This window comes from Amyelois transitella, chromosome 9 (assembly GCF_032362555.1).
Source record: "Amyelois transitella isolate CPQ chromosome 9, ilAmyTran1.1, whole genome shotgun sequence".
Lineage (NCBI taxonomy): Eukaryota > Metazoa > Arthropoda > Insecta > Lepidoptera > Pyralidae > Amyelois > Amyelois transitella.
Genome location: NC_083512.1, coordinates 3,172,877 through 3,192,818, shown reverse-complemented (window position 1 = coordinate 3,192,818; position 19,942 = coordinate 3,172,877). Strand labels below are relative to the sequence as shown.

The following is a 19,942-nucleotide window of genomic DNA, read 5'->3' as shown; positions in this document are numbered from 1 at the left end:
CTACATACATACATATGGTCACGTCTCAAACTCAAATTCAAAATTTTTGTTCATTATTATAGGATACCTCATATCGCTAAATAATTGTCAAAACGTATGGTTTAAGAACATTGGTTGACGTCAAATAAATTACTTAAAACTAAATTTACTGCCGCTTCCAAGGCGTCAGTGCAGAAGAAGCGGTAACAAACTGCACTGCAGCATTTTCTTCAACAACGTCAACTTCTATACCTATCCCTGGCGAAGACAGAGCCAACAGTCTTGAAAAGCCCGAACGTTACTAAATCTTTCAATGGTATACACTCTTGTTTCGATACTTACAGATGAACAGGAAAGAGGCGTGAGTTTATGTATGTATACTCACAGATCTAAGCGCGACCGGCATGCCGTCCTTGGTGGTGGGTCCGATTCCTTCCACTTTCCGCGGCGCATCGGCCATCTTCCGCGCGACGCGCCCGTAATCGCTCGCCGCCTCGCCCTCACTCACGTACCCTTGGCGTAAGGCATGCACTGGAATTCACACATTAATATAAATTTTTATCGTAAAAGAAGATATTATTACAATGGCTAAATATGTAAAAGACACAAGCTTATTGAGACAGGTTCCCGGCACCAATAAAAAAAAAGGTAAAAGGCGACTAAGGGATAAATTTGGGATTCATCTTTTAGGCGATGGGCTGATGGCTGTCACAAATTGAATCTCAACTCTATCATTAAGCCAAACAGCTGAACGTGACCTTTCAGTCTTTAAAAGATTGTTGGCTCTGTCTACCCCGCAAGGTATAAAGGGATATGGAGTGGTTCTATTTTTTTTTCTATTGGTGCCGGGAACCACACGGCACAATTCATGTTAGTATCCGATCCATTTATTCTTTTGCAGTGATACTCATTATTATGATTGATTTTTACGAGTATATTCGTTTCAATCGTTTCGCATGACCATTCCAATTCAAAACGTAATTAAGTAATTGTTTAGTTAGTGCCGTGTGGTTCCCGGCACCAAAACAAAAAGAATAGGACCACTCCATCTCTTTCCCATGGATGTCGTAAAAAGCGACTAAGGGATAGGCTTATAAAATTGCGATGCTTTTTTCAGGCGATGGTCTAGCATCCTGTCACTATTTGGATCTCAATTCCATCATCAAGTCGAGCAGCTGAACGTGGTCATTCAGTCTTTTCAGGACTGTTGGCTCTGTCTACCCCGTAAGGGATATAGACGTGACTATATGTATGTATGTTTAGTTTACCTGGGTCACCGATAGGTGGCGATGGCCGATCCCGTGGGAGTCTCGCACTGTCTCGCTCCTGTTGAAGATAGCTGGAGCCACGAGGGATTTGACCTTCTGGAATGGTAAAATTGATTCAATTAACAATTGAATTTAGGTGTTTGTTGTTACATTTTCACAACATTTATTTGGCTGTCAACCGCGCATGGACCAGGCATAATAAGCATAGGTATGTTTGTTTGTATAATATTTTTGCATGTGCCGTGTGGTTCCGTGGACTTAATTACGTTTTGAATTGGAATGGTCATGCGAAACGATTGAAACGAATATACTCGTAAAAATCAATCATAATAATGAGTATCACTGCAAAAGAATAAATGGATCGGATACTAACAAGAATTGTGCCGTGTGGTACCCGGCACCAAAAAAAAATAATAGGACCACTCCATCTCGTTCCTATAGATGTTGTAAAAGGCGACTAAGGGATAGGCTTATAAAATAGGCATTCTTCTTTTAGACGACGGGCTAGCAACCTGTGTATTTGAATCTCAATTCTATCATTAAGCCAAATAGCTCAATGTGGCCTATCAGTCTTTTGAAGACTGTTGGCTCTGTCTACCCCGCAAGGGATATAGATGTGATTATATGTATGTATGTATATTTTTGCATCTAAATTATCCTCCACACTTGTGAAATGTACCTCCCGTTATCCCCGTCATTTTCCTTCAAACCGAGATCAACATATTTGTCTTTCATTTAATCTTCTTTACAGGCTCATTGTTTTGCTCAAAACTACTTCATTAATTATAGAAAAATAAATAAAGTGTGTTAATTATTACTCTAGAATTATTATATTTCAATTGTTTTCTTAAGAGCTAGAGAAGGTGATTGGGTATCTTTAATCCCGGTTAAAACTATAGTTTCCGTGGAATTTGCTTAAAACCTGTATTTTTATGAATGTGGCGCTAAATTCGCTCGGTTGAAGCTGAGGGCAAAAGCTAGTACATCTGTAAATCAATCACTTTGTAGTTAAAAAACATACGTCAATTTTGTATATAAACAAAATGCAATAGATAGTGAAGTATTCGTGTAACCTTTTTTGTGTTTGCTAACCATACTAGTAATACCAAAGGGCATCGTCCCTCCCACACACCGCCTTCACTCCCAGCAACAGTGACACCAAATTGTGACTATTTACGTGAGAAATTCTTGAACTATTGTAATCCGAACTGTCACTATCACTCGTAAAACTTTAATGATGACATCGGGATACCCTCGTCAGACCTTTATTATAAGGACTTTTTACCACGCGGACTACACAACTTTAATACCAAAACACTACGTGCTTTGGAATGTTAGAAGAAAACGTTATATTTTCAGAAAACTGCGTGGTTATTTGTCGAAAGGGTTGCAACACTAGGAACAGAATATGGAATAAAATTGCAAATTTTTACAGATTTTATGTAATTTACCAAATAGGGTTATAAATAATGAAGACATTATACAGAAAATTCACAAACCGTAAGTATTCTTCAATTATACTATTGAAGATTACTTACGGTTTATTACCTACGTTTAGAACGACAAGCTATCAAAAGGTTCAAATTCTGAACTACCAAGACGGCAATATCAGATTATTATGAGAATTGGACTGTCTGAAAATATCACGTATTTTTTCTTTAGTTTTTCTGACAAAGAATTCGACGTATAAAATAAATATAACAATTATATGAAAAATATCCGCACTTATAAATATGCCCTTATTTTGCAAACATGGATCTGTAATTCTAACTCGATTTCGCAATTGAATCTGTCACAGCAGCAAAGATGGCCGCTATTTCCCCAATATAATCTAACGAATATTTAATGAGGGTATTTACAATTGACAATTTTGTGGGAAGGAGGGATGACGTCGACAATGAACCAAAATTGGATCAGATATTATCATCTCATTATTCCGAATTGGAGTGTGATCCAAACTTTAAATAGCTGAAAGAATTTAAGTTGTATCCTAACGGGTGTACTGTAAAAATTTGAAGGAATAATTAAACGAGTAAATGTCATCTGAACGTTGATTATAAAAAGTGGTGTGATATTAGATGATCCTTTAGTGATTAGGGAGAATACGTACACAGAATACTTAATAACGAACTAATTTTGTGCTCCGTTGCAGACGAATGGCTGAGTTACAGATATGTTGTCTTGTTGTAAATTAGTTGTTACAAAATATACTTACCTACTTATATATCATCAAACAAAAAGTACTTATACAAAATCCTTAAATATATTCATACTCACGAATCCTTCGGGTTTATTAATCGCAAAGTAGTACGTTCGCTAGACCCTTTAATATTTCATGGAGTTAATAAATTGAGCGAATGCCCCAAGCACTTGCAAACTTTTTGGTTTGTATTTTACCTTTGAACTTTATTTTGCAATGCTCGAATTACGACAAAATACATTTGTTGAACAACTACACGACAAGCAACCTAATATACATACAACATACATATAATCACGTCTATATACCTTACGAGGGAGACATAGCCAACAGTCTTGAAAAGACTGACGTTCAACAGTATGGCTTTATGATGGAATTGAGATTCAAACAGTGACAGATTACTAGTTCATTGCCTACAAGAAAAAACCCAAGTCTATTAGTCTTTGCCTTAGTCGCTTTTGACAACATCCATGGGAAATATATAGAGTGGTACTATTCTAAGGTGCTGAGATCCACACGGCTACAAGTATTCGCGCAATTCGAATTAAAAGAACGACTGTAACTTACGTAAAAAAAATGGCGCCCAATCAAACAAGCCAAAAACAAATTTTGCAAATTTAAATGCGAATTTCTTTAAAATTTGACTGATAAAATAAAGGTTGCGCAATCATCAAGTTTGTAATTTATTCCGCCAGCGCAATACGGAATGATGGCTAATTGCGTGAAACTTCATTAATTGTCTTAAGCAAAGACAACTGGCACCCCCTCATTACAAATTACACGAAAAACCGATAATTGCCCCCTTTGTTTTACGCTATAGCTAGCTGACAGGGGAATTAATAGTTAATTCTTATAATTGTAATATCTATTGAACTGAAGTGCCTCTAAATAATCTACATTAAATTTGAATATATTTTAAACTTTCACTTGCTGAGCAAAATATTTAAAGTTCGTTTTATCAAAATCAGTCCATTAAAAAAAGACGTTATCATCATTTAAATGAACTCAAACTATGACTTTGACATACTAATATAATAAATTTGAAAGTGTGTTTGTGTATTTGTTTGTCTACCTTTCACGTTAAAACCACAGAACCGATGTCCATTTAGCATACATATGTATATAATGTGTCGGTTATGTGTTGATGTGGCTGCCTAGAAGAGATTGCATATGCGATAAGGTCGCCTTTTGTGCATTATCTTAGCTAAGTTAAATGTTAAAGATAAAATACTATTTTATTCTTTCATAGTGTGATGTACCGTACGGGAATGATCAAAAATTAGAGAGAATAGTGTGAAGGATATTGGACTTTTCAGGCAGACAGAACCGTGGGCGATAGCTAACGAACGCATGATATTATGAAACTTGGGATTCTTCTATTAGACGATGGGCAGACCTACCGCAAATTAAATCTCAATTCCATCACTAAGCTGAACGTGGTCTTTAAGTAAAAATTAAAAGGTATTTATTCTGGCTAACTAAGATTTTACAATAGTCTTTTGAAGGCTGTCTACACCGTAATGATCAAAGACTTGATTCTATAATGCAACGCGAAAGTTCAAAATCAGTTATGTCAAATATGTATTTAAGACTTACCTCGAGCCTTCTGTAAAAGAGTGACTGTTGGGTTTTGTGCTCGCGGCAAACGACTGGCGCCAGTTGTCCCCAAACTGTTCAGTCCAGTTGCTGGCGCACTTTGAGAAGTGCGCAGTCGGCCTTCGCTCTCGGACCCACTTGTGCAACCGTTCAGTTCCGAATTCTGAAATTAAACAATTTTTATAAGAATAAAATATAACGATTAAAATTAAAGAAAAAAAAACTCTTTTTAGTGAATATTATTATTGATTTGTACCGTTTAGCGGTGCAAAAAATTTCATTTCTTCTTTGAAGCAGCTTTGCAGTTATAATTAGCTACTGTTTCCTCATATATTTATTTTGAAATTGCTGACTTGGCCTTATCATCTTTTCAAGACTGTTGGCTCTATCTACCCCTACGAAATAAATGCGTGATGTTCATTTATGTATTTGTTTTTTAGATTTACCCCAAATTTACGGCGGGCGGGTGGTGTCTCCTCGAAGTGCACAGGCCGGAAGGTCTTTCTGGTGGACTGGGGCGAAGGGCCAGCGCTGCCAGGCGTCCACACCGGCGGTGGGGGCGGCGGGGGCGCGCCAGGGCTCTGGGCGACCGGCGCCGGCGCGGGCGCTGGTGGCGGCGTCGGCGCACCAGGTCTCCACACCGCTGGAAATTATTATCATTAGATTTTTGATTTAATAATATATATTTAAATAAGCACTTTCAGGTGAATCGATTCTGAGTACTGATTATGGGCGGATTTTGGTTTCCACCATCTATTGATACAAACAGTACCTACCATTAAACTTTCTAATCAACACGCCAGGGATTTTTTTTTAATTAACCTCGATCGATTTCGGTGATCCTTAAAATGATTTTCCCAAGATACAAAAAAGATATGGTGTACTTAGTTGTTTCACTTCACCAACCAGGGAAATAATTTCATGAAACTGAATTTGTCAAAAGGCTAAAATATAGTTTTTCCATAGTAGGTACCTACAGTTTTAAGTCATGTCTATCGTGTACAAATAACAAAATAATTCACCAAAGTAATTGAAAGAGTTGAGTGATACACCTACTTCATTCACTTCGGCCGTTTTCACACGGGTTGCATTTAACGATCATGCAATAAATCTTTGCGAAGCGTTGATTCGGCGTGTGTTTACTTTGGTCGTTTTGTTCAAATTAGGTTAGTGGGGGCGCGCCTAGCTACGTAATCGCTTTACCTATTAAGGCCGCGGTGTGATCACACCCTTATACGAATCTTCACATATTTGCCTTCACTTACACCCCATAGCTCTGCTTTGAGTATACACGCACGCTTAATCAAAATGGAAATGGTTCCGTGTCGACTGTTGACATAGTTACAACATATTTGCTGATGGAAACGATATGTCAAATGTATCTATGTTTTGATTTGCGACTTAGCATATTGTTGGTCCCGTCCATAGATATAGAATTATAACGTCCGGTCGGACAACATCATATTTCAATTTTGAATCTTCAAAGATACAAAATAGTTTACGAAATTGTGAAGCAAATGCTGTAATTTGTTTAGTAGTTTATCGCGAACATTTAATGCAGGATATGAATGACATTTTTTAACATAAAGTTTAATCTACAAAATCAGTAATGTAAGTAAAATTTGAAGTTTCTTTTTAAGTGAATTCATATTTTTGGAGATACTTCCTTTTTTAGATTGAGCTATCTTCCCTGTCTGTTTTAAAGCTCTCATAACTAACAAAAAAATGATTATGCATCCTAAATTCTTAAATGTTTCATACAATAACATTTGCAGATCAGTCACGTGAGGACTTCCTGCATTCCACGCATTACAACACTGGCTACATCTCAAAATAAGCCCATTAAAGTTCGCGACTCACATATAAATTCCAGATCACATACCGCGGCCTCAGGCGGATTAAATCGTATCGGGATAATTGGTTATTTATCTAAAAAGCCCGGGGCGTGTGCCGACATCAAAGTGGGGAAGCTCATGCAAATAAATTAAAAGTGAGCTAAAAGCGAATTCAATTAGTGTGGAAGCGAAAAATCCGCCATTTCGGAGAGCGGGCGGCGACTCGTCCAGAGGTATTGTGGTGACAGATGAGCTCCTCGTATGCAATAAACCAATTTCATGGTTGCATTAATTGATTATTTTCGATTTGCTGTAAGAAAATCTTTACGCGTTCAGCTGTTTTATACAATGAATTGTTCTTGGTTACTGGCGATAATGTGAAGAGGGATATTCTGTGGAAACATTCTACTAAAAATATGATGCACGATTTTATCTCAAAATTATTCTTAACCGCGTAAGGTGTCCAAATCGTCGTTCCTTATTGTATATACCTGGCCTACCTTCTTAATTCAACAAGCAAAGAACTAGGAAGGTACATAAAATCATTCGAAAATAGGCAGGCCCTATATAGCAACATAGATGCAATGAATTCTTACGTCATGACAGCTGAAATATCTGATAACTCGACTTAACAAATGTCAGCTCAAATAGGATTCCAGTACATTTTTATGCAACTCACGAAATATATATAGATAAAAGTAAATACTTTAAGTTTCATTATAAGACAGAACAATAGTTTACCCTTTAATGGTCTCAAAAAGAGCAAATTTTTTAACAGGCACTTAAACACTTTTATAAACATTAATAAGTCTCCTACAAATTCTCTCCACGACCTCTAGTCGACTAATTAGCCAATCAATTTCACGGTTCAGCTGAATTGTGAACATCATTTATTACAGTAAGTATTTACTCTTCAAATTGATCTCGCTTATTTGCCCTTATTTCGTCTGAATCAGACTTAATAGGATTAATTAGTCGAGGTTTATAAAGATCTAATAACGGTACAAGTTTCATAACTTAGAGGTGTAATTAGTGTTATGTACCTATATATAAATCGTCGAGTTTACCGATATATTCGATTTAATGATACATGATTCATGGTTCAAAGGTTTATAAAGTGTTAGCAAATATTCTATAAAATCTGCTCGAGTCATAAGTGCCTGTTTACTGCTTGAAAGAATCTTAAGCAAAAATCTCAGAAATATGGTTCATATTTTTGCTTTTGATCTACTCGTATTTTTTCATAACATTGTTCAAGGTAAGGTGGAGATAAGTTTGTATCTCCTTAACTTTTGAAATGTATGATTAAAATCAAAAATAGAAAAATGTTATTTCATTCTAGATTAAGTCAAGTTTTACATTTTAATAGTCCTTTTATGACATCAATACTGTGTTAGTAAAGTATAAATCTTTAGATGTTTATTACAAAATCTGCAGTCACACTTGCTGATATCTGAAAAATGTTTTACCTTAACTGAAATTCACCACATCTAATGTATAAGTTACTTTCTATAATTTTGCCGTAAAACGGAGGTACTTGACAAATCTCATCAAAATAACACATCAAAGTACCTTCTAAAACAACGTGTAACGCAAATGAGAGCGATGTGGTTTGTGGCGGTCGTTATATTTGCATAATTGTAGAAGAACAGGGCACGTAGGAGTTAACCTGTACTATATTACGTATACGTGTCACAATAAATTACAAACACATCAAAAATTATAAGCAGGTTAAAAATTACCGCGTTTTTATAAATTCTCAGGCTCTGTAAATACGTCGGTTTATCTAGTATGTAGAACTCGTAAACCGTTGACAAAGTTCGAACGCCCAATTTATGTTACACTTCTTTTTCTACGTTTTATTGAAGAAAGCGAACATACTGCTAATAGAATTTTTGTTAAATTTGAATAAAAATTGTATTAAGTAGATATAAGGTTATAATTAAAATTCGGATCAATTTCTTAGAATGATAGTTGACAAATTTAAAATTTTATAAATTTTCAATTTAGTTTTTTAAGTACTTAATTTTGAAATCATCGTTGTCATTATTGCTACACGAAAATAAGGCCATGTAAGGTGTTGGTTGTTATAAATATCTTCCCTTTTTTAAGATTTTTAGCAATAGAGACATTACTTAAAAATTTACACACAAAGACGAGATTTTTTATGAAACCTTTATAGGCCAAGCAATATTAGTTTTGTATAAATAAGACTAAGTAAATAATACATCTACAAGACGGGGATCCCCTTATTCGAGGGTCTTACTTCGCAGTTTTATTTCCTCGGCATTACGGATTCAAATCACAAGTTTCGACGCACGCGCCACTAACTTAAGGTCTCTTAATGTGATTATAGAACTCCTTACTTCGCCTTGTATAAAACTTATAGAAAAGTTTGTTTTTCAGTGAATGGCACTTTATAATAAAAAAAAGAAGTAACCTCTGACAAGTTTAATTATTTAAAGTAATTGTAGAAAATATAAGTAGCAATAATGGAGACATTAAATTTTTGAAAATGTTAAAATTTAAAAAAAAATCGTATTTCCTATAAGTTTGACACTTTTGCAGATTGGATTGAATTTGTCGCACATTTTATTGTTCTCCTACGTTTCTTGATCTGAATGTTTACTGGCCCCACTGAAGACTTTATACTTCGGATCTATTTCTAAATGAACTACGGAAAAAAAAGGAAAAACTCGCTACCACCCAGGACCATATATTTTCATTCACTGGCTGCAGTTCTTCCAACTTTTCTCGTTACAGACTGTTTGCCAGCTTTCATGGCATCAAGCGGCTTGCGCATTTATTTGCACAAAGTTACATTATTTTCAATACACCCATTACAACATGAGTGACCAATAATTTTTAGAAGTGTACTTTAATTTAGGAACAGTTTCTTATCATCGGAGTTTTTCCCAATCTGACTAAAACTATTAAGATCTCTTTCCTCCATAGAAAGCTGAATAAAATTCCTACTGAAGTACTTGTATAGTTCCAAATTCTTTGCGTTCCTTAAATATTCACATTTTTAAGTGCACTGATGGATTTTTAAAACGTGTCATGGTACCTTCATAAATAATTATTGCAAGTACACAACCTAAAAATCTTGAAACTTTAATAGGGTAAGTACCCATAAGTTGAGATTTTTTTATGTGTTTGATGTTGCTTAGTTCATTTCTGCTAAAGTTTTTTTCACATCGGTGCTACAAACAAAAACTGATGAAAACTATCGAAGTACTTAACAAAAATACCCCACAGTGAATTTCATATGAAAATTAATATAATTCACGGGAAGCTATTAGCGTGGGTTCCCATTTTTCGAACGAGCTATTCATGCGATACCAATCTAGTTATCGGACAGGCCGGCCATGATATTAAAATCCAATATTGAGCTTCCACCCCATAAAGTTACTACACGAAATTAAATTTTAATCCTCCGGCAGTAATTGGAATGCAATAAACTTTATGTGGTCCTAAAAAGTAAATAAGCAACGTTAATTCGTTTATATGGTCGATTAAATAGTTCTTTACCTGTTTGTTTTAGAGAGCTTGCCATAACTCTCTCATAATATTCTTAGCTTTCTTTGACTACAGAGTTTGGGGTCCATTGAAAAAAAATAATGATCAATAGTTCGATTTACATGATGTGAATAGATTAACCTAAGATATGACTATCGAGTTGAGAAATACTAACGATTATGTAGTTAAGATTCTACACTCAATAATTAGTGAGAGAAAACAGAATTAACTATAGAATTTATAAAATTTGGTTTATCTACAACGTCCTATTTTACATAGCATTAAAAATTCACTGCACACTTAAAAAATATTGCAACGAAAATGAAACGTCAAGAACTCTTTAAAAGTGAAAAAGATGGTCGGCGTTTTACAAAAGCGTTCAGAGGGTTCCATGGAGATATTAAATTATTGTCTAAGAGATGCTAATAGGGCCATTAGTTAAAAGGAAAACTGGAAAAACTCGCGGACTGGAGTAATGCCTTATTATGCGAGCAGCATTCGCAGTTACTCCCAGTACTTTGGAAGTCCACGAGTTTTTAAATTAAGCTGAAGTGTAAAGGATTTTGTAGTTATTGCGTGGTTTATCTACTTTTAATGTCTGGAAAGTAAAAGCTGTAGAACATCTTCTATTTCAATATTTTGACTATGGTTTTTTTGACTTTACCTTGTATTGCAAACGTAACAGTAAAATTTACATCTTTTTATAAGTACAGCTAGTACCAATTTATAATAGCATTTTGAACGAAAAAGTAAGGTATGATATGTCAAATAACGATAGCTTGGAAAATGGAATTCGAATATTTAAATAATATTTTGAAAATAAACACAGATAGGTAACTTCAAGGAAATGAATGAACGAAATCAAACGACAAACAATCACCCGACTCCGAACTCTTGTTTCTCAGCGTAAATAATTTTAATTTTGAAAGGGTTCACTGAATAGAAGTGTTTAAAGCGGACAAAATTGTACACAAACGACCGTTCGCTGTAACAGTTTGTAAATTAATTATTTAGGAGGATGCTTACTTTTATCTCCAAGTCCAGGATCGGCCGAAGCAGAATGCTTTCACATCTTACTCCATTAATTAAAGCCAACAACCGCTGAACAAACTGTCGCACTGTTAATTTGTTAATGTTACCAAAATCTGAGGAGCGTCAACAAAGGCTTTTATTTAAACAATTTTTCAGTTTTTCTTTATTTAAGTCTTAGTCGGTATTATAACAACATCGACACGGATGCGATACGCTGCGGATAGGGTGAGACTTTTCTTAATGATTTGGCTAGAGTTTTAAAGCAAGAAAATAATAAAATAAAATTAAAAGCAACAGACTCTGAAGTTTGTAGGTACACCAAACTACTCGTATTTGAACAAAAAGCTGCAAAAAAACATAAGGTTTTTCCCGATATGACGAATATATGCATTGAATGTTTACCTAATGGCGGCGGTGTGAGGATCCATGAATTTGCGAGCGAATGCTTTTACACAAAAAAGGAGTGGACGTCGCGATTTTTTTTATTAAGCCCCACGAAAATGGATTTTATTTCCTCTGAAATGTATTTTTGAAATGTTCCGTAGTTACTTTAGGTGCTTGTACGCTGTTTTCGAAATATGTTTTACGAGTAACTCAGCGTTAGAACATCGGTTAAAATTTTAACTTACAAATTTATATCCTTAGGATCTTGGAACGTTCTCGAGTCAGGTCAGATTACCAAAACTATCGACGCTCTTAACCATTCAAAACAGAATAGTATAGGACTAATATTGTTTCGATTTATGTGCTCTCAACCTATTTTGTACCTTCTTGAATATTGTATTTAATTCATTTTTCCTAATTACGAACTCATATACTTCTTCCTTCTGGAATAGTGCCGGTTACATCCTCACCTTAACTTTGACGATGATTCTGCACCTTACCTTTGACCGTGATTCTGGATACGGTCATCATATTATTCCTTATACTTATCAATATATATGTATAACCTTTTTTAACTTACTACTACCATTTTTACCAAACTGTTTTCACTTACCTGAAACAAAAAAACACAATAAAATAAATATGAGTAGGAGACATCAAGGGAATTATATTTCTATTCTATTCTGATATAAAGTAGTCAAAGCATCAAATATCCATATTATCGGGTCTATTCGATATTTATTGTGTCTAAAATAGAACATTTTATTTAAGAGAAAACGATTTCGATTGTAACGGAAAAAATAATAATATTTCACATTTCTGTGAACATTTATTTATAGCCAACTTTATCGGATGGAGTTAAGGTTAAAAACCACTGTGGTAAGTTCTTGCACCTGAATTATTAAGACCAGGTTTGATTCCCGGCATATTCAAAATGTAAAAGTCACGCAACAGAATCTTGTTCAACGCAATGATGGCTCTAATAGTTAACGTGTGTATGAACTAGATTGATACAAAATAATGACAACAGCTATAAAATAAGAAGAAAATGAGGCAAATAGGTAAAGCCAAATATTAAAAAAAATGAATAACAAAATAAATATATAAAAAAAAACATAAAATAAAGTAAAAGCTTGCACCATAAGAACAAACAATTTTTTTATATTCTTCCAAGGTCTGGGAACTTGGAGACAGTTAAAAAGACTAAAGACCTCATTTGCGAGCGAACTAAACGTTTGATCTCATGTAGAATGATGTATGATTATTATGTAAAAATCACGCAGAGTCTTGGAGCAGGTTGAATGGTGTGGTGAGTCAAACGGTTTCCTGTTTTCCCGCCAGCGTCCCGACTTATGCAACTTGTCACCGTGCCAACGTTCAGGTGTTGTGACCTCAACTCATTTGTTACCATGTTGTCATGTTTATGATTTTTTTTTAATCATTTGTTGTTTCATTTCTTTTCACACAATCGGCCCATCAATGCTATATAGTGTTAACGTATGTACATTAATGTTATAAGGGATGGACAGAGCCTAGCCGCTTCGAGAAGACTCGTAGGACAATATTCGGTAGAAACAACCGCACAATGAAATTGCAGAAGCTGCAATTAGCAATATAAAGCCAAAATTATTTTTTACAGGGTAGACAGAGCCAAATAGTCAAAACACGAAAACCACGTTTATTTGGATAGTTCAATAATAAAACTAAGATTCAGAAGTTTATAGCTATCGTCTCAAAGAAGAATCCCAAGTCTTAAAGCCTTGCCCTTGATTGTCAATTTGTTGAAAACCACAGCCAAAGTAAAACATAACATAACATAAAATCACGCCTCTTTCTCGGAGGGGTAGGCAGAGACTACCTCTTTCCACTTGCCACGATCTCTGCATACTTTCTTCGCTTCATCCACATTCATATTCATTTCCAAAGTATGTACATGAATAAGAGAACAAAAAGGAAGACCTCAATCTAAATTGCAACAACTAAGCAAAGTGAAAAGCACACAAAATAAAAAACCACAAGAAGCAAATAGTATATCAAAACAGCTAGACCAGACGCCAAGTTATTCCCGACAAAAATATAATGATCAACAAACACACGTCAATAAAAGAGCCCTTTATTTATTCAGATAGTTGGTATAAGTTTGGCGTTGACACAAATCTGTGTTTCTCAAATAGAACCCGCTATTCCTGTCCGCCTAATGACCAGAGAGATCATATTAAATTTGGACTGTTATTGCGTAACGTCTCATGGGCTCGGTTTGTGATGGAGTGAGTGACAGTCGATTATTTTGCGTATTCGAATATCGAGATTATTGTGTGTTTGTCGACGATTATAGGAAAACTGATGTTGTAGAGTACCTAATTGGTTAAACAAATCACTGTAGGATTTGTCTTCGAAAAATCTAAATCAATATTTTATTCAAAAAAAGGCCCTTTCAGGCATTTTTTCACGTCAATTTACATGTTATTAAAAACAAATTTAACGTGTATCTTATTTAATATCTGGTTTAGGAATAGTATTTGTAAAAAACTACGAACTACCTTAGCACTTAATCCCTTCAGGGCAGAGGCTTACTTCAAGGAACAGAACAGAATGCTCTACGAAACTTTCAATATCAAACAATCAATTAGTTAATCAAATCGACCTATACTCTGAGGGAACAAGGAGATCGATCAATCAATAGATATCTTCCTGAGTATCGAAAGAGTTCATTTCAGGTTTTCAATCGACAAAATTTGAAGTAAAAACTTAGATATAATCGCTTGCTAAGAAACATAACCCTATATAACATACTAAACTTATAGTTATGGTTTGTTTGAAAAGAGGGTTGCTCTCATGTTTTTCTGCCGGCGACTGTACAAGTGTGTTTAAATAATAAATATTTTTCTATATTATCACGATCCCAAGGAAATCCTTTTACTTAGTAAGATAAATATTAGGAAAACAATACAAATGAACGAGAAAATCGTCTAATGTACAAATTGTTATATAAATTATGTGATAAAGGCTGTTTATACACAATCAGCGTAAGGGAAATTGTATTTTACTCCGTGGGCGGAAAATCGAATATTGTTTGAGTCATACACGATGTAACGCCGTCGACACAAAATATAGACTGCGTAGACATGAACGCGAATAGGATAAAATTTTTTGGTGATGCATTTTTTAAATTGGAAAAAAACGACGAAATCCCTTTTTGTGTACATATACGTAAATGTAAATACAATTAGGTCCTTTAGAAAAAGTTTAACATAGGAATATTTATGAATTTTCGCAACTTTGTATTATTACTTATGATTTTATTTTGTTTTGAAGATAAGTTGTAATTTCTTATTACTCCGTTATATATATCTAATAGGTAGTTATTTTTAAAAAACGTGTATATACCTACATGTCTCTACAGTATTATTGTAAAAAGTGTTAAGCGTTTTGATACAATTAAAGTGCACTATCTGTAATCATCTTTAATTTATATCGCCATGAAGGGATAGAAAAGAAAAATGTGATGAATGGAGGTATAAATAATCACACCGCCGCTGCAAAGACCTTAATCCTTATAATAACGTTCGCAACTCTGATTTTATCAACACGAACAATATGGAAATATGTGGGGTAAATCATTGCATTTTCCTCTTATTTGGTTGATGTATTAATGTCTATTTTTGAAGTTATGTACATTAGTTTCTTACGGTGAGGGAAAATATCTTGAGGAAACCTGCACATTCAGGCAACTGGATGTGTAACTATGATCGATCCAATACGGGTTAGTTTCTCTAGCAGAGGTTGCGATGGTCAGACGGAAGTCGCTTCGTGTATAAACTTAATTCACCCAAACCAGTACCCATGGTCAAAGGCATACTCCAGGCTTCTCTCCAGAGAGATGAGGATGCAACCGGAACTAAAACCAGGAGGAATAGAGGGGTAGACACAGTCCAAACGACACTTCATTTCAATGGATCTCTTTTAAGATCGAACAGGATACTTGAGTAAACTATCTCTGCCGTTTTTGATTCCTCAATATCACTATTCTATTCTTTTAGTTTATATAACGAGTATATATCGTATAACTATTTTCGATTAAAGAATTCTCCCTTAGGCTCAAACATTCTATAGCTAATTCATAATTGTTTAACCAAAACAGTCTTAAACTTGTATTTTGTATTCGATATACATATTTTAGTTTATTTATTCTATTAACACTACTCTCAGCATCCATTTCACGTGTTTAATATATCTAAAGTTTCAAAACTAAAACGATTTGCAACATGCAACTATCCGCATCTAACAATGCAATTCAATACGTTTATTCAAAACTGATGAATATTTAAACTTTAGCTAGAGACCAGTCACAGCAAACACATAAAAGTTTCCACTATAATATGGTTTTATTGTTATATATGTATATATATAAGTTTCGAAATCAGTGGTTCATTGGTTAAAAGGTTTTCGGCTTAAAAAAGCATGCCCGTTCCAAAGTTCGCCATGTAACTATTTGAATTACGTACATTAGTTTGGTTGGCGAAAAATATCGTAAGGAAACATGGCAACTGCTTTGTACCCAAGATCCAAGCTAGGTTCTTCTAGAAATTAGGTTAATATATATTACATATGTTATAATTAAATATATAAGTTATAATTAAATTAATATATGTTATAAGTAGGTTAGACGGAGTAGTTATGTGTAAAAGCATCACTTTTAACCACTCGAGGATTCACTCCCAGGCTAATATGCTTGCGTCAACAGAGAAAAGAATCCGTGAGTTATATAATCTACCAGCAAAACCATACAAGCATTGAGCAAATTCACTGCCGAATTATTTAGAATTCGGTAGCGATCCACCGCAAATGCTATATCGTCAATCAGTATTACTGATACATACATACATATAATCACGTCTATATCCCTTGCGGGGTAGACTGAGTCAACAGTCTTATAAAGACTGATAGGCCACGTTCAGCTATTTGGCTTTAAGATAGAATTGAGATTCAAATAGTGACAGGTTGCTAGCCCATCGCCTAAACAAGAATCCCAAGTTTGTAAGCCTATCCCTTAGGCGCCTTTTACGAAATCCATGGGAAAGATATGGAGTGGTCCTATTCTGTTTTGTATTGGTGCCGGGAACCACACGGCTTCCACAGTATTACTGATATGCCGATTAATTTCACAAATGCTTGCTGATTATTCCATAAATTAAACTTTACACGCTCCAAAGGTTGGCAATTAACATCGTTAAAATCTTGATATTATACAGCTTTATATGGATAAAAATGCGATTAATATAAATTACCTACGTGGAACCGTCTATTTACCGCATCGCCTAAACAAGATCTATAGAAGATTTATTAAGTCTTAACTATTTAAGTATACTGAATGAATATTACATGAGAAAAAATCTAGATTACAAATCAAGTAAGTCCTAATAAGTATGTCTATTTGTAATGCACAAAACCCGGTTCCGATTTCGATTGGGTTTTGCACTTTCGGCTATGCAACTTTTCACGAGAAATTTATAACATCTTTGTGGTCTAAAGGCGTCTAAAGTTTTATATAAAAACAATATCTCTACGATTGTGGCAAGTGAAAAGTCGAAAGTCATATAATGACTGCCTACCTTTCCGGAAAAGAGGCGTGTTTTTATGTATGTATGTAAGTGCCGTGTGGTTCTCGGCACTTCAGCCTAGGACTACTCTATATCTTTTCCATGGATGACGTAAAAGACGACTAACGGATAATAAACTTGGGATTCTTCTTGTAGGCTCTGTCTACTCCGCAAGGAATATAGACGTGATAATATGTATGTAATATTTTCACGAAGCACTTCAAATAGTAATAGGAGGCATGCCTTATCTTTCTCCCGCGTTATATCCAATTTCTACAATTTCATTATTTCAAACGGAACGTTCATGAAACACTAAGAATATTTCATTTTCATACTTGTAAAGGCCGACGGAATAAATTAAAATTAAACTGTGTCTTGAATGAGAAAAACTGCTACTTAACCGTCTGGGAGCTGGATTTACTTTTATAGAATATCCTAACTTGGCAATACTTTATTCAAAACTTTATAACTTTAAATTTCAACACATAAACATAACTATGAAGCTATGTCGGAACCTACTAATATCACGTCTTTATCCCATACGGAGTAGAGAGAGCCATGCCAGCAGTATGGAAAAACCCGAAGGCCACATTCAGCTGGATGGTTAAATGCTAGAATTAAGAGAATATAATATATAAATCACGAATGTTTCCCTGAGGGGTAGACAGAAACTACTTATTTCCACTTGCCACGATACCTGCACACTTCTATCATTTGGACGTCCGTAAATTTTGTTAATCTTGGAACCTTGCTCGGAAATTGTGTACATACTCCCTTAATCGCCTCTTACGATATCCATTGTGAAGAGATGGAATTGACATATTCTGACATATGACTGGCAATTTAGAATTGGCAACATATGGCACTAAAAAAAAGATAAATAACTGAAATAGTTTGTGTCTATTTTTGCAGTGTTTCCTAAAAAGGTAAGACAAGACGAAGGTTTGACAGCGATTGACTGCATCGACAGCTTGTTGTCTTATTGCAAAGGAACAGGGGTGGGTTAAAAGCATCACATGTAAGAAAAATTGTAGGAATCAAGATCAACTTAGAGAGTGTCCTAATGTTTTCATATAGGTACATAGTAGAGGTAAATTTGTCAAATAAGTTTAAAAAAAACAACTCCATCTCGTTCCCATGGATGTCGTAAAAGGCGACTAAGGGATAGGCTTATAAACTTGGAATTCTTCTTTTAGGCGATGGACTAGCAGCCTGAATCTTAATTTTGTCATTAAGCCAAACAGCTGAACGTGGTCTATCAGTCTTTTCAAGACTGTTGGCTCTGTCTACCCCACAAGGGATATAGACGTGATTATATGACGGTCAAAATCGACTTACTCGACAATTAGTTCAGACGCAAAAACGTAACACTACCGAAGTGTCGAAGCCTGATTAGCGTTCTAATTAGGGTGATTCATAGCTCACTCGTACGGCTGTCAATAGTCTCGACATAGTAACGTTACCAAGGTCACAGTGTGACACAGGTATTTTATTCGTAATAAAAATAGTATTGATGTGAAAAATTGAGGCTTTGACGGAAGAACTTCCCTTACGATAGCGGTCATTTCGACTCGAAAAGAATCGTCATTTCGATTCGAAAAGAATCGTCATTTCGATTCGAAAAGAATCGTCATTTCTACTTGAAAAGAATCAGCCTTTCAACTGCAGTAGGTTTATACGAGTAGCATTCGAATGCGTATCAAATCATAAGATCGTTCGACTGCAAATACGGCCATTAATATTCATAAGTGTTTTAGGTAACTGAGATAGTTTAGTTTGTATACTAACCGATGGTCTAAATGTGAGGTAACATCGTAATTACACCCATACTTCTTCCTCCTGGCTAAAGTCCCGGTTGCATCCTCACCACTCTGAAGAGGAGCACGGGATAAGCCTTTAACCAAGGTTCCTAGATTGGGTAAGTCAGGTATTACACGAAGCGACTCCCGTATTTCAAACCTTCTGGAGCTTTAAACTGTGACGGCCTCTGTGGCGCAGCGGTAGTGCGCTTGTCTGTGTCACCGGAGGTCTCGGGTTCGAATCCCGGTCAGGGCATGATGAGAAATGAACTTTCTCTGATTGGCCTGTGTCTTGGATGTTTATCTATATAAGTATTTATTATAAAATATAGTATCGTTGAGTTAGTATCTCGTAACACAAGTTTCGAACTTACTTCGAGGCTAACTCAATCTGTGTAATTTGTCCTGTATATATTTATTTATTTATTATTATTTATTAAACGCACAATAGGCGAACTTAATGCTTAAAGCATTTGCTACCAATAATGAGGGTGATTCATAGTTATATCGGCTGTCGATAGTAGCGATCCCGATTTAGTGACGTTACCAAGGTTGCGACCGTACGACATAGGTATATTCGCAATAAATGTTAATGTTGTGTGAAACAGTCGATATTTATATCTTGTTGGTACATAAACTGTTGTAAAATAACAGAGCGTAAGGTCTCAGGGCATCTGGCGTGAACGAAACATGTGTTCGCTATTTTTATCGCGGCCATTCAGAGAACTGA

General features: G+C 35.2%; 1 protein-coding gene across 12 annotated transcripts in view; it reads right to left on the bottom strand.

Annotated features, from left to right (window-relative positions):
* Positions 1-19,942, bottom strand: part of LOC106134691 (sorbin and SH3 domain-containing protein 1) — a 244,816-nt gene that overhangs the window by 112,118 nt on the left and 112,756 nt on the right. For 11 of the 12 annotated variants that reach the window (XR_009656987.1, XM_060945676.1, XM_060945678.1 and 8 more), the window contains 4 exons: positions 5,490-5,686; positions 5,044-5,206; positions 1,248-1,343; positions 365-510 (listed from right to left, as the gene is read on the bottom strand). Coding sequence is in view for 10 of the 12 variants with exons in the window: in XM_060945676.1 (XP_060801659.1) it covers positions 365-510; positions 1,248-1,343; positions 5,044-5,206; positions 5,490-5,686 (602 nt within the window). In the remaining 2 variants the exon portion in view is untranslated. Of the gene's footprint in view, positions 1-364; positions 511-1,247; positions 1,344-5,043; positions 5,207-5,489; positions 5,687-19,942 lie in introns of those variants that run through there. The other variant, XR_009656988.1, reaches the window with a different exon arrangement.